The 15901-nt window shown below is 38.5% G+C and overlaps 1 protein-coding gene across 4 annotated transcripts in view; it reads left to right on the top strand.

Annotated features, from left to right (window-relative positions):
• Positions 1-15901, top strand: part of asic2 (acid-sensing (proton-gated) ion channel 2) — a 446952-nt gene that overhangs the window by 280283 nt on the left and 150768 nt on the right. The window contains exon 1 of one of the 4 annotated variants that reach the window (XM_051104549.1): positions 9699-11917. The exons of 2 other annotated variants lie outside the window; for them this stretch is intronic. In XM_051104549.1, coding sequence (XP_050960506.1) covers positions 11207-11917 — 711 coding nt within the window. In that variant the 5' untranslated portion in view covers positions 9699-11206. Of the gene's footprint in view, positions 1-9698; positions 11918-15901 lie in introns of those variants that run through there. One more of the 4 variants, XM_051104540.1, reaches the window with a different exon arrangement.

Genomic DNA, 15901 nt, shown 5'->3' with positions numbered 1-15901 from the left:
TAGCAAAATTAGTCCTTGAATCATTGAGTAATTCATTCAAAATTTGTTCAGTCGTTGAAGCATTCATTCAGTCCATTCGTTCAAGAACAAAACAAGCATCTTGAGTGAGTCATTGAATCATTCCCTCCACCGATTCATTCAAGAACAAATTTAGAGACTCACTTATAAAGATGAATTATCTCACTCATAAAAGACACGTTGGTTGTCTTCATGAGTGAGTCAGTCAAACTGGTCATTCTAAATCATTGGTTTCTTTAAGAACGAAACATGACTGTCCTTATACGTGAGTGAGTGAGACTGAACTGATTAATTCAGAAACAAGTAACTACATTCGCTCAGCTGATTCGCTCAAAAACATTGATTCATTCCGGAACAGCGCACCGTACTTTGTGTTGCTCGGAGATGCACAACATGTTGACTTGTTGTGCTGTGGATTTATTTATTTATTTTCATTGGCGAAGCACAAATATACACGTAACCAGCAACATGTGTACTGTAAGTTACTCTATTTACTAGTTTATCAAACTGTTGTATAAACCAGCTGTTTATCAACACGTTCACTACCTTGTCTGAAAGTAGGCCAGTTAGCCCATCGTCTTTTCGCAATGATAATGGCGAAAAAATAAGTGACATTTGAAAGAATCTCAATCATGCTTTTTTGTAGAGTGGATTGTATGTAAATTAGGGAGAAGTCTGTAGAGAAAAAGCTGTACAAGTTCATCTCCCTCGATTTATCACAGCATATGTGGCCGTGTGTGTTTCCCAGCACATACAGTACAACATCCAGCTTCATAATGCTTGAAACATAACCATATGATGTAGCAGTGTGAACTAGCCAGCAAGGTGAATATCTGCCTGCTGCTCTCTAATCAGCAGTGAACGCACACTGATTGAGACGGCCACCTTACCTTTTAAAGTCAGCCGCATGTGTTTCCAGATGATTACCACACACACACACACATATGCACTCTTCACATCATGGTGACTACTTGCTGCTTTCTAATTTGGTCTTGATGGACAGCCACACCTTCCTGCATCACTCTCTGTATCTCCTTTCTCTTATATCGTCCTGTGCAAACAACCCACTCAATAGTATCTGCGTATTGTCTACTAGACGAGTGTGGATGACATTGAGAGTATGCGTTATTTCGATCCCCCACTCTATCCTTTCCTGCACAAACACTATTCATTTCCTTTCCTGTCTGATGAGGCATGCCCCTTCCATTAATTTCAATAGTCTGCTGCTTTTAAAGCAGTAGGTCTGTGATCTGGGGTAAAGCCATTCCTCACATCAGACACATTTGGCGACGCCTTGATTAAAAAACTCATAGAGCAGACTGAGGTCATCGATTACTAGTGCTATTGGAGTAATCTTTATTCCGAACACTGTGTCATTGATCACCTTGATAGAATGCATCTCTTCTTTTTTTAAGTATTGACCAAATTTGGCAGGCGTTTAAGCACTGCTGTGTGCATCGTTTCAGTTTTTTCTGAAATTCCGGGATTTTCGCAGACTTGGCTTCCCAAAACGAGCGACGTCTGAAAGAATCTCAATCATGCCTTATTCTAGAGTGAATTGTATGTAAATTAGAGAGGAGAACTCTGTAGAGAAATGGCTGTACAAGCTCATCTCCCTTGATTTATCTCAGCAAATGAGGAGCTCCTCAAATCATGCATATTGGTGCTTCAGTCCACATTAACACCTAATAGTACATCTCTTTTTGTATTGTTTTGATATACCTAGTCCTTACGTTTGACAGTAATACCCCCATTGTGCAAATACTCCCATACAGCATTACCGAACTATTTCAAAATGACATTTTTTTTAAAAATTGCAAGCATTTCCATGTCTTTTAGCTCACTCTGCATAGCCAATTGACTGCTATCTGCCGTTTTTCTAAATCTCAGTCTGTCTGCACTATGCATATAGTATTCCACAGAGGCTGTCTGTTGATAGTGGGAAAAAACACTAATGACACAGTTTGGCGAGGTTGTGTGTGTTTCTGCTCGTTTATTTCAAGAAAGGCTTTGTTGTTTGTAATAATGCTGCCTCATAACAGGCTGCAAACACTAAGCAAATCTCTTTCATACTGATTTCTGACACTTTCAGGAATATGGGATAGATCAGATTGTCAGGTTATCCACATGTCTGTTTATGTGTGTGCGTGTCTATGCATAGGGCTGCAGTCTTCTTGTCGTCAGACTTCTATAAATGAATGTAACACTCTAAGTCGGGTAGCTGGCGTGTGGCTGACTATGCAAATGCGATACTGCATTGTGTACCTTCAATGCTGAGATCACGCAAATGCAAACAAGAGAGGCTTGGATAATGTCATAAGAAAGAAGCCATGTTGGGGCTAAGCACAAACATTTTTGTATGTTAAAGCATTATTTGTTTGTTAAAGTGATAGTTCACACAAAATGGAAAAATCTGTTATTATTTACTCACCTTCAGATCGTCCAAACTAGGGCTGTCATGATTCCTCAGTTCAATTTAGGTATTTGATGTAAAAAAAAATCCTTGATTGCATTTTGCCCGTGGCGAGTAACTGGCAAAATACCGGAAGTGGCACATTCCATGGACGAGAATCCCCGCATGCGTTATTAGACTGTTTTCCAAGGCTGCATGATATATTAAACCCATTTAAAAATCACACAATGCTATTGTGAACTTACAAACTCTACGACTATATAATGAATGCGTTGCAGGTTTACTATATGAGCTTTAATTATTTACATGCATGTAGGTTACATACGTGCATCTCAGAGCGTCTCCGTTTACAGTAAATGCTGCTCCACACAAACTGATATTATTTGCATGTGTGGAGCATCTCAAACTTCGTCTCCATATATTGTTGTGAGCTTACCTTTTTTTATAAGGTTTATCTGGGAATGCAATTTGCGCAATTTCATTAGGTTTGTAAGGTATGTCATTTATAAACCTACGCAAACACAAGGAAATACATCAATAACTTTCTCAATATGCTAACTGCTCATCATGATTTCAAAGTAAAAGTTTAAACCCCAGCCGTTTTGATCTTCATATATTAAAGATATTACAGTGGCTGTAGCATTTCCGTCATAAAGAAAAACAGATGGCCAAATATTAAAGATTACATGCACATTTGAATTAAATGTTGTTTGGGCAATATTAAATATTATTGCACACCAAAAATATTCTTGTAGCTTCAGAAAAGTAAGGTTTAACCATTTTAACATTACTGTTAACATTACTACTGGATCAAATACAGTCATCACATCATCGTCTTTTTTGTCAAATTGTGCCTTGTTTGTAAATGAATCTGCAGTGAAATGTAGTGAACAAAGGACCAAGTTCTTACCGACGCGGTCTGGATCTTCTTTAAAAATAAAGTTCATTCACTCTTTCCTAATGTTGGGATCAGAAAGAAGGCAGTGCAAAGACTGTGTTTTTGTAAAGCATCTTGTTGTCTTCAAAGCCATATTTACCTCTGCGGAAGCAGTGTTTAGTCACACTATTATGTCATAAAGTGGCACATTCCACAACCTGTCGTTTTGGCATACTGGCTTCAGTATAAGATGTTTTTAGACTAACAAGAAAGAGTTTTGAAAGTCTATTAAGTAAGTCAACCGATTTGTTCAGTCGCTGAAGCATTCATTCAATCAATTTGTTCAAGAACAAAACAAGCGTCTTGAGACTTGAGTGAGTCATTGAATCATTTCCTCCACCACTTCATTCAAGAAAAAATTTAGAGACTCACTCATAAAAGACACGCTGGTTGTCTTCATGAGTGAGTCATTCAAGTCATGCGAAATCATTGGTTTCTTCAAGAACGAAACATGACTGTCCATATACGTGAGTGAGTCATTCACTGAACAGATTCATTCAGAAACAAGTAACTACATCATTCGCTCAGCTGGTTTGCTCAAAAATATTGATTCATACTCAAGGTTGAACCATTTTAACGATGTCCTTACTACCTTTTTGGGCGTTGAATGTGGTAGTTGCATTGCTGTCTATGCAGGGTCAGAAAGCACTCGGATTTCATATCTTAAAATATCTTAATTTATGTTTTGAAGATGAATGAAGATCTTACGGGTTTGGAATGACATGAGGGTGAGTAATTAATTACAGAATTTTCATTTTTGGGTGAACTATCTATCTGTTTAAGCCATTGGTCATTTGGTCATTTTATTTATTTATTGTAATTGCATTGCATAAGTTGCATTGAGTGATATGTAAATTGCATTGAAAATATAGATCATAATTTACATGATTCATGTAATTTCATGTCATCAGCTGAATGTGACATCTTACAAGTTTAACAATTCTTTGTGTGACTATGTATAATTCAGTGTTATTTCAGTATGCAGTAGTCCTCTTTGTTTGTAGGCAGTGACTGTTAATGTGTGAACATGGCTCTCAGTAAAAAGAGACTGACCTTGTCAAGCTGAGAAGTTTATATTCATCAGCACTCTCATACACACAGTTATTTTTATCCAAGTCGGGACCTGTAAAGCGAGCAGAGTGTTGCATAAGTGATTGTGTATCTTCGTCATTCAGTATATTTCTTTATTTGTTGATTTATTAATGTATTTCGTTTGAGGGAAGAACCTAAATGCTGGTGGACATGTAATACTGTGGCTGAATGTAGTATTTGTTTGGTTCTAGTAGAGGGTTTGAGTGTTTGGCCCTCAGGTATCTGGTGTCAAATTCAATCCTTGGTTCTTTGAATGAAGGTTGGACACTCTCATTAGTGAGCTCCTACATGCCCTCTTGCTCGCTGTAGAACCCATTTTGATTTTCGGGAAAGCGGATCGCACAGTGGGGCTCCGGAAGTAAAAATCCCATTTAAAATTTCCATGAAGAAATTGATTTTTAGAGTAAAGCTTTGAACACAGTCCTGCCATGGGCTTGAACAGTTTTAAACAATAGTATATACTTGTAGAGAAACCATAAATTATTTTTTAAAATGGTAAGTTGTATCATATGTTGGAATGCTGTTAATCTTTGTGCTTGTTGATTTGGTTGAGATAATTATTCAAGAATATTTTAATAAGAATATTTTAATTAAGCTTCATTTTGTTGTAATTTATCCATGTGACATGTAAATCTGTAAGCTGTTTATTCAGACGACGTGCTGTGTTAAAGTTTCTTCCAGCCGCTGTGAATTTATGCTTATGTTCTTTTGTACTCAGCTGTGTTTGTTAACTTGGTAAGATAAGAGGTCGTGTTGAAGGGCTAGTTTCATGCTGAGATCATATGGGCACTCAATAAAGCCTCTGCCTGCAAGAAAGCTAGTAAAATCAGTTACATGCTTGCTGTGAAACCGAATGTCCCACATACTGGGAAAATTAATATAATAGGCTAAAGGATTTCTCTGTCCTTTTTTATTGTACTTACTGCAGTTTTATAATGAAAAGCACAATGTAGGTGCAGATGTACTGGATTGTGCTGAAACTGAATCATGCAGCAGTTAATAGATTCAGTGATGTCCAGGCCGCTTGAATGCTCTTCGGAGGATATGAGATCCTAGGGGAAGTGCGATGGTAACTGATAAGTAATGGCTGAAAGGCTCCAGACTGAAGTTGTAGATTGTACTCATGATTTGAGGATGATGAAGAGAATATGAATCTTTCTGTTGGAAATGAATTAAAATGTGTTTTATGCGAGGATGCGCACCAGTTCACCGCTGGCCTTACATCAGTGCCAATTTCTCTGTTGTTTGCTTGCTGGAATTAGAATGACCTTTTATGCATAAATCATTTTAATATTTTTTCCTTTCTACTCTAACAGTCTGTTGCCTCAGAGAATGGGCAGGCAACTGCTAGACAGGTCCAAGACAATGTTTTACAAGACAAAGTCAAGTCCCAGGTCTGAACCTTCGAGAGTTCCAGAGTTACAAGGTTTCAGTCAAGTCATGAATTTAAGTTTAGCTCTCCAAGTCTTACTAATGAATTATAAATTACAATTATTGTAATTTTATTAGGTCTTATAAAAAATACATACTACTGGGGCTAGTAATGCTATATGATAAAGAGATACATTTTGCAAATGTAACTCTAAAACAGTCTTAGTTTTATCTTAAGGAATTCTTTTTGGTTTATAGCTGGGTTACATAATATGATAAAAAGGTATTTGCCAGTATAATGAAAATTGAATAATCATGAAATATCTACATTTATGCACCACTGTGAACAACGATACTTATTTGAGACTTGCAATTTGCTAATTTAAGACAACAAAGTGATCCTGGTAAGTACTTTCTAATTAGTTCTTGGCAATTATTGCTTCTAATTCTCCCTTTTGATTTTTTAAAAATACTTTTTGTGGGATTAAAATCTGTTTTCAGCTTTTAATGATAATTTTTCAAGCAAAGTCCATTTTGTTAACAAGGTTATTTTGTTCCCTGAAAAAACAAAACAAAAAAAAAAGTAAAAAAGAAGCAAGAACATCATGCAGATTTAAGTTTAAATGAAGTCTGAGGTAAACTAAGAAAGCCCTCCCTAGTAAAAAAAATATATATATATATATATATATACTAAAATCTATTTGAAATACACTTATTTAATGCTAAGTATACTACAAATACATGTACATATTATGCACTTCATAAAAAGACTGCAACTGTACTTTTAGTATACTAAACAGTAGAGACATTCAGATTCCTCGGCAGCACCATCTCTCAGGACCTGAAGTGGGACATTCACATTGACGCAATTGTCAAAAAGGCCCAGCAGATGCAGTTCTTCCTTCGCCAACTGAGGAAGTTCAACTTGCCTCAGGAACACTGCCACCATCGAATCTGTCCTCTGTACCTCAATAACTGTCTGGTTCAGCTCAGCTACCAAATCTGACCTGACCAAAAAGGCTGGCAAGATCACTCTGGACCCCTCACATCCAGCACACCACCTCTTTGAACTGTTGCCGTCTGGTTGACACTACAGAGCACTAAGCACCAGAACAGCAAGGCACAGGAACAGTTTCTTCCCTCAAGCAATCCGTCTCATGAACACTTCACAATAAACGTGGAATACACTATTATACATTCACTTATCCAGTTATTTATTTAACACACATTCTTATTTACACTTCACATTTGCTGTACATAGTAAATTGTTTATTTTGTATATTATAAAGTTATTGCTATTTTGCACATTGTCTGTTTGTATAATTGTATATTGTTCTTTTTTTGTTCTTTTTATTATGTCTTTTATCGTGTCTGGTCCTGTCACTGTCATTCTATTGCACCGTGGAGCTTCTGTCACTACAACAAATTCCTAGTATGTGTAAACATACATGGCAATAAAGCTCATTCTGATTAAACTGGTAAATATTTAAAGTCTGCTAAATTGGAACAACTAATTTTATACTTAATGCACTTTAATTGTGCAGAAGTAGCGCTGAAGTCCACTTAAGTATATTTGATTGTGCTAAAGTGGAACTATTGCAAGTATACACTTTAAATATCTTTCATTTAAAGACCGATATTATTTAAAGTTCATACAATCCTCATCAATACTGACATTTAGGCTTAATATTAAGAAATGCGCATTGTGTCCAAGTAGTACTCCAAAAATAGTTTAATTACAATTTTTATATCAGTAAGTCTCCAGAGATATGTCAGTAATTATGTTAATAGACTAGGGTAATTTGATACATGAACAGAGCCATGTGCCTGTTCTTCATTAAAGATGCCTAACTGAGAAAGCAGCTACTTTGGTTAAATGTGCTTTTTTATGCTTTTTGTAAAATGTTTGCAAATAGCAAAAACATAGGGATTTTTCTAAGAGACTGTTGGCTAATTAGTAAAACGTTACATAGAATGCTGGATGCTGGGATGTGTCAAATATGCGAATATCTAGTCAAAACAGTTTGTTATTGTGTTGTTGTGATATGTTCAGTTTGTGATTAAAGAAAAACTGTCATCCAACTCTCTCTCCATCTGTTGCTCTCTAAATATTTGGTGATCTGTGACTCATCTACATGCACTTGTGTGGCAAAGACTCTGACAGGTCAGTTGAATTCTGTGTGTCTGAAAATGTGGAGGGTGTGTGAATGAATGAATGAATAAATGAATGAACAAGCGAACGGACAAATAATGCACATACACATGCAATGTAAAATGTGGTAACCTGCAAACGTTGCCTTAAAAAGATAGTTCACCCAAAAATGGAAATTGTCTTCATTTACTCACTCTCAAGTCTCAGTTTTTTGGAAGCCCGTTTCTGCCACTGAATAAAAAATGAAAAAAGGTCATTTAGACTTTTTATCTCACAATTCTTTTCTCAGAATTGTGAGATATAAACTTGCAATTGCAAGTTATAAATTCCAGTTCTGAGAGGAAAAAAGACTGATATGTGACCCTGGACCACAAAACCAGTCTTAAGTCGCTGGGGTATATTTGTAGCAATAGCCAAAAATACATTGACACAAATCATTAGGAAATTAAGTAAAGATCATGTTCCATGAAAATATTTTGTACATTTCCTACTTTAAATCTATCAAAACTTAAGTTTTGATTAGAAATATGCATTGTTAAGAACTTCATTTTGACAATTTTAAAGGCAATTTTCTTAATATTTAGATTTTTTTTTTTTTTTGCACCCTCAGATTCCAGATATTCAAATAATTGTATCTTGGCCGAATATTTTCTCATCATAACAAACAATACATCAATGGAAAGCTTATTTATTCAGCTTTCAGATGATGTATTAATCTCAATTTTGAAAAATTGACCCTTATGACTGGTTTTGTGGTCCAGGGTCCATATTATGTTCTTAGAATTGCGAGTTTATGTCTCATAATTCTGACTTAATAACTCACAATTGTGTGTTATAAAGTCAGGATAGCGAGACATACACTCGCAATTTTGAGATATCAGAACTGCGAGTTTATATCTTACAATTGTGAGATACAAAGTCAGAATTGTGAGACAAAAAGTTGCTATTACCTTTTTTGAAATTATTAATTCAGTGGCAGAAAACGGGCTTCCATACAGTTTCCGCTGTATGAATATGTTATATACACAAAAGAATATATTCTAAAGAATGTTTTTAACCAAACTGTTTCTTGTCCCCACTGATTTCAATAGTATTTTTTTTTCTAAGTCAATGGGGATCAACAACTGTCTTCAAAATATCTTCTTTTATGTTCAACAGAAGAAAGAAACTTATAAACAAATTTAATAGAAGTTATGAGCATTTTAGGTGTACATTTAAGGGTTTTTTTTCAATGGAAGAATGAGTAGTTGAGTGAATAAAAATAAATAAATAAATAAAGTGGCACGAGAAGGTGTGTAGGTAACATTCAGTACCATTGGAAAAGATTCACCACACTTTCATGCAAATCTATAGTAAATAATGTTTTAGTCATGCTAGAAGAAAGAAAACAAAAATCTCATGCAATAAATATTTGCAAGCTACACAAGTGTGCCAAACCTTTTTTCCAAAAAAAGAAAAGAAAGCACAAAATATGTATTTAAAAGACAGAAAAAGAGGTGACATAAAATATAACTGTGAGAGATAGGAAGTGTGGGACACCAGTGAGCTCTTTTGGCTTTTCTTCCTACACAAAAGCAACCCTCCTACACACTCACACACACAGGACACCATTTTACTTTTTAACAAGCTCATGAAGAGAAACATTAGAGGGACTCTTTTGTTTCTTTTCAGCCTTGTGCAAGGAAGCAGACAGTGAAAGAAACATACAGGCGAATAAAGAGAGTTGGAGAGAGAGAGAGGGAGAGAGAGAGAGTAAGTAAGAAAGAGAGAGAGAGCTGGCACAGGCTGAGCCAGGCGCTGGCTGTGTGGACACGGAGGAGTGCGGAGAGAACAGAAACGACAGAGCAGGAGGAGGAGTGAATGGATGGAGTGACCCAGGAGGAGGAGAGGAATGCTGAGCGAACAGACCGACAGAGCGCAAAAGGGAAGACGAGAGTGGCGTGGCAGCAACAGCAGAGCAATTAAACAGTGGAAAGGCAAGCAAAGGCAAGCAAAGGCTCACACGCCGAGCAGCTTCTGTCGCTCGCATGCACGCGCTCTCTCTCTCTCTTTCGAGCGACCGAAGAGGCAGAAGTGAAGCGTCCAGACAACGATAAAGGACAAGAGGAGGCACGCAAGAGGCAGGGGGAGGAGCAAGCAAGCTTTGATTGACAGAGTAAAGAGGAGGGACATGGACGCAAATTGAAGACTTTGATTTTCTGGGAATGGATATTTTTAGCCAAGGAAAAACAAAGGAGAAGAAGCTAAAGGATGCCGTTTCGGTCTAAAACAAGGATGGAAAAGGGGGGGGGAAAGAGAGAGAGTGAGATGCTGAATTCGGACCATGTCAGAACAGATTCCACATCAGCGGCATTCAGCCCTCCTGCAGGCAAGAGTCAGTGTGTGTGCGTATGTGTGTATGCATGTGTCAACTAGCACGAAGTACGACCTCTGTAACACCAGGCTTTTGCCCATGTGCCCCCATAGTTGAGGACAGAGATGGGAAGGCAAAAAGTCAGGACTGTATCACTGTCAAAGCTAGAGAAAAAAAAAGCATAAAGGTGAGACGAGTGTGATCGTGGGGTTGTGGGGTCAGTCGTAGCTAGGCTTTGGGAAACCCTCTCTTCAGGGACTCTCGCCCAAGACCAACAGGTCAGCCTCAGATCCTTCTTTCTTGTGACTCAGCTGGCGCTGCCTCCCACAATCCATCTCTTTTTCATTATTCTCTCTTACTATCTGTCTTGTATCTATTGAATCTTTTCTCTCATTAAGATCACCTCCCATGTAACCACCTCATTCTTTCCACTTCGCTCGCCTGAACTTTCTGGGAGAAGCTCGGAGGGAGATTGCAGGCTTTTCCCAAAGCCAGACTAAGTCTAGGCACCCTGACCAGATGGACCGAGGGGGGGGGAGTGAAAGAAAAAGAGAGAGATAGAAAGAGAGAGAGGAACAAGGAAAATAGCCTGGGGATTTTGCCTGAGGGGTTATAGACAGTTGCCAGTGGGTATGAAGACACATACTGAATTTTGGGTACCTTAGGGAGCAGCGTGTTTGTGCACGAATGCGATTATTCAATTCAGAAATGAAGTTTGCATACATCTGACAGTGGAAGGTGAAGTTGTACACTTCAATTAAACTTAGAGTAGTCCTGCAGGTGCTACAACACTACGTGACTTGATTGCCGGACATTAGATTTGGATTCAGGAAGTCAGTGTTGTGGCTCTCTCCGTGCTCCTGGAGCCCCATGAGGGCCCCGGCCGTGGAGGCCTGGCTGGGAGATGAAGCCGTCCCCCCTGCTGCTCTAGCAGCTCTGTGGGCCCTCATGGCTCTGGAAGGCCGCTGTCTGCGCCCTGCCTCGCCCACGCCGGGCCAACGCAGGGCCCGCCGTCGCCGCGCCCGACCCGGAGCACCACGAGACGACCTGTCCCGACTCACCGCGGCCCTCTTAGCGCGGACTCGCCTGCACGGATTGCGGCACGTTTGCGCCCCGTCGAACTCTCTCAGCCGCCGGGCCTTTTGGATGCTAGCCTTCTGCACTTGTCTGGGTCTTCTGCTGTCCTGGTCCTCGAATCGGCTGCTTCACTGGCTGGCCTTCCCCACTCACACTAGAGTCCACACAGAGTGGGCGAGAGAACTGGCTTTTCCCACGGTCACCATCTGCAACAATAACCCCATACGTTTGTATCACCTCACGAAGAGCGATCTGTACTTCGCGGGTCACTGGCTCGGACTGTTGCTGGCCAACCGCACGGCCAGACCCCTGGTGCTGGACCTGCTTCAAGATGACAGACGGGCATGGTTTAGCAAGCTGTCAGATTTCCGTCTTTTCCTGCCTCCGCGGCGCTTCGAGGGCACCAGCTTGGAGTTCATGGACCGACTGGGCCACCAGCTGGAGGATATGCTACTGGCTTGCAAGTACCGCGGAGAGCCATGTGGAGCTCACAACTTCTCCACTGTGAGTTTGAAACAAATGACCTCCACCTCTCTTTCTGTGCTTCTGTCTCTTTCTCTATCACCTTTTCCCTTTAGTATTTGTCAATTTCGCTGTGACTTACTCTTTCATGCTGCACATGTACAGACTCGGCTCTGACCTCTCGTTAGTTCTCGTCCTCTGTTGCCCTCTCTGTCATGCTTCAAATAATTCACAGCACATTTTGTACACCCATATCTAAACTCTCTGAACCCAATTCATGAAGACAATTATTTTTTTCTAAGGGAGCCCCATGTGTAATATCAGCGTTTACAAACACATCAGGTGCAAGGCTGATTTTCATAATGCATTTCTGATTGAGCATAATGTGCTATTTGCATTTGCGTTACTCATAAAGACCCCTGACCTTTTTGCACACAGATCTGGCAGTGTAGCAACTCTCTATAGCCTTAAGTACACACTGATTTTTCATGCTATGAAATAATTATATAATACATGTCTTAACCAGACATGACACGATAAGATTTCAGCGACAAGTGATTTTTCCTACCCACGCCAAAAAGAAAATGCCAATCAGTGGCAGCAGTTTGCGGATGGATTGTTTTTGCCCACTTTCTTACAGCTGTACAGCGCCCAACACGTTTTCATGAATATTTATTTGTGTTTTTTTTATCTCTCCATTTTTATAGGAACAAGTGATGTCTCTATAGGTCTCTATACATTGCAGTACTGTGACCAGTCTCAGACTCCTCTTGTCATTGAACATGTCTTCCTTCTCCTCATGCTCATCCTGTTTCTCCACAGTCACCGCTGCTGCTGTATTGCATACGCTCACTCAATCCCAGACACATTTCCCTGAGAAATAACAAGCACTGTTATAGACAAGTGTAAGCGGAGGCTTTGAAAACAATGAATAAATCAATGAAATGAAAGTTTAGAGTTGTTTTGTAATGTCGGAAATGAAAAATGCAGGAAGGTGTTGTTTTGATATGCAATTAAATATCTTAATGGGGATTTGTAAAAATATTTTAAATGATTAAACATGCATCATATTTATATGTATTATTTTTATTACTATTATCATAAATCGAGCAACAAAAGTGTCAGTTAATTGTATTTTTATGTATGTTTTCATTATTATTACTGGAAGGTTTATAAGGCCAGTGTTTGTTCTGTGATTTTTTTTTTCTTCTGGGCTAAAACAGCACAAGGTAGAAGTGTATTTAAACGCACTGTATCTTTAACGACATTATAAATTTGGCTCAGAAGTTTATTTTGATAAATGATTGGATAACAAGGTCACCACGTCTCAATGGAGATGAAGTGTGTGCTCTAACCACTGAACCACATCTTTAAACACCATTATGAGATTTTAAACTAAGAGCATTGATTGTGCAAGTGACATGTATAGAGGACTATTCATTTTGAGTTTACATGTGATTAACAGGCCACAATGAGCTGTGGGATGTTGCAGTCAGAATTGGAGTGACAGCTGTAGGATGCACTGTTATGCTGACACTGTAAATGAACTAATGGGATGTGCTGTGGGACTGTGAAAAGGGAGTTTTGGAAAGATTTAAAAGATTTTTTTTTGCTCGGATGTTATTCTGGGTTCTGTCCTCCCTCTCTCTTCATCTTTCAGTCTCATTGTGTTGTTTGCCACTCTGTTGTTTCTCTAATTCTCTGGATGTGAGGAGAGGAGGAGCACGGGCAGATGTTCTCTCTCAGGCTACGTCGCAGCAGAGCTTCTTTCTGCGTGTGTGTATGTGTGCGAGACTACTTTGCAACTCTCTCACAATAATTCTTAATTAGGGCTGGATGCCACTGAGGTGTTTTTCGCAGTGTTTAGGAATGGCACTGCAGTTTGCGAAGAATTTACAACTCATCTCACAATAACAAGAACATATGTGCCTTATGTAGTGTATGCATCTTAATTCAGCCCTTAAACATATGTCTCTTGTCTCCTAATGGCAAGCTGTACAGGAGTAGTCTGAGGTGCGAGGATTAATGCATCCATGTAAATGATTGTTTATTTATCAGTCGTCTTTCTTTACAGCATATCTGTGGACATTTAACTTGAATAGCAGTCACTGAAGGGTAAATATGCCCATTTCAAGAGTTTAAAAAGTAGAAATCCCATGTGCAGTGGCTAATTTTCTTCTTCCCCATCAGCTCTCCATGACATTAGCTAAACATTATCCACTCATTACAAAGTGTATTAGAGACCCAGTAAGACAGTCGCAGAAGCTCCAGCAGGGAAAGCTGCAATTCCCAGCTCTGGGATGTTTCATATGGCTGCAGTCATACATTCCCAGATGTTACAGAAATGTATCCTCAGAACAAACTCTAGTTTACTCATAATAATTACAATAAAGTGAGATGTGTGCAATAATTCTCAATAGGTTATGAAAGGCAGAGTTTATTATCTCTAAACATATTCAACACTTATTTCTACTGCTACTACGAACCATGCTGTATTATCATAATTTAACTTAATGAAGTTCTACTACTAAATGTTTTACCTAGTGGGACTACAGATGGCTTTGAAATGCAGTGTGATTAGTACATTTGCCAACCTTTGAGCTTGGTTAAATATATATTTATAATCTCAGTTGTTGTTGTTGTTTTTCCTTTGAAAAATCTGAGTTATGAAGACACAGATTTCATCTCTGCATCCCCATGGTAACACTGTTAGATTGCCATGTCCATCACTTGATGTGAATGGATGAGTTTCATTAGCTCCAGCACTGCGTTGATTAGTGTGGTCTGGCACTGTAATGATCCTTGAGGTTGAAGCTTTCCGTCAGGGGGTCCCCCGTCTGGAACAAGAGCGAGACGCGGCGCCCCGTCTGCGGTCTTTATATAGAGGGTTTTGAATTTTACAGAAAGTATCTTTGGGCTTTTCAGTATTATAGCCAATTTATTTTGAGAGCTTTAGTGCTTTCGGGAAGTTGCTATGAAATGCATTACAGTTTTTCAGTTGCGACTGTGGCTCTTTATTTCTGGTGGGACGTGATCAGTCATTTGCCAATCATAACATGAGATAATTTGCATTAAGTAAAAAAATTCACATTTATAGTCAAAAGACAGTGTATGTTATTACACATAAGCTAAAGGGTAACAATACAATCTATTATGGGCGATATGACCAAAAAATCACTATTGCAAGTTGGTAGGTACACTTTAAATATTTTGCATTTAAAGACCGATATTATTTAAAGATCATACAATCCTCATCAATAGTTTTTAGGCTTAATATTGAGAAATGTGCACTGTGCACAAGTAGTACTCCAAATAACTTTAATTAATTACATTTTTTAGAAATGCACATTTGACAGTACCTTGAGTTAGGATGCAGATGAAAATTTATGCTCAATGTCAAAAACAGTAACAATTAGCCAATCAGCTGTGCCATGTGATAATGTCATTATGTCAGATTGAGTTAGGCCTATCGGACTGCACCAGAACTTTGTATAAATACTGTAATTATATTCCAATACTACTTTCAATACATTTAATACATGTCTACATTCATAATCTAATAAAGTTTAATGTGATTATCCCACATTTTTGCCACAGTACCATGGTGTCATTTTTACATCACTTCTGTCAAACTATTGAGATTTGATGGCCGAGATTTGAAAGAATTCATTTAAAAGCATGGCTAATGCATTTAACCTTTCAAGGTTTTTGTCATATGGAGCTCTTTAATCACGTTAACATGCACATGAATATTACGATATGAATACTAATGTGCTCATATTTGGTCAGCGTGAAGCACACATTTTTTTCTTTTAACCATTGGAAGAAATTAGCATAAATCAATATACAGACAGACGACAGCACTGGAACAGCCTCATATTTAGGAAGGTTACTGGTATGCATTTTCCAATTCATTCTTCATCATTCGCTATGGTTAATGACATGAATCATTTGATTAATACTAAAATGCAGTGTAATTAATTGCAAGAGTGACATAAGACAACAGCATAGAAAGAATATACATGT

Source organism: Labeo rohita, chromosome 3 (assembly GCF_022985175.1).
Source record: "Labeo rohita strain BAU-BD-2019 chromosome 3, IGBB_LRoh.1.0, whole genome shotgun sequence".
NCBI classification, from domain to species: Eukaryota; Metazoa; Chordata; class Actinopteri; order Cypriniformes; family Cyprinidae; genus Labeo; species Labeo rohita.
Note: the sequence above shows the minus strand (reverse complement) of the source record. Positions and strands in the feature narration are given on the sequence as shown.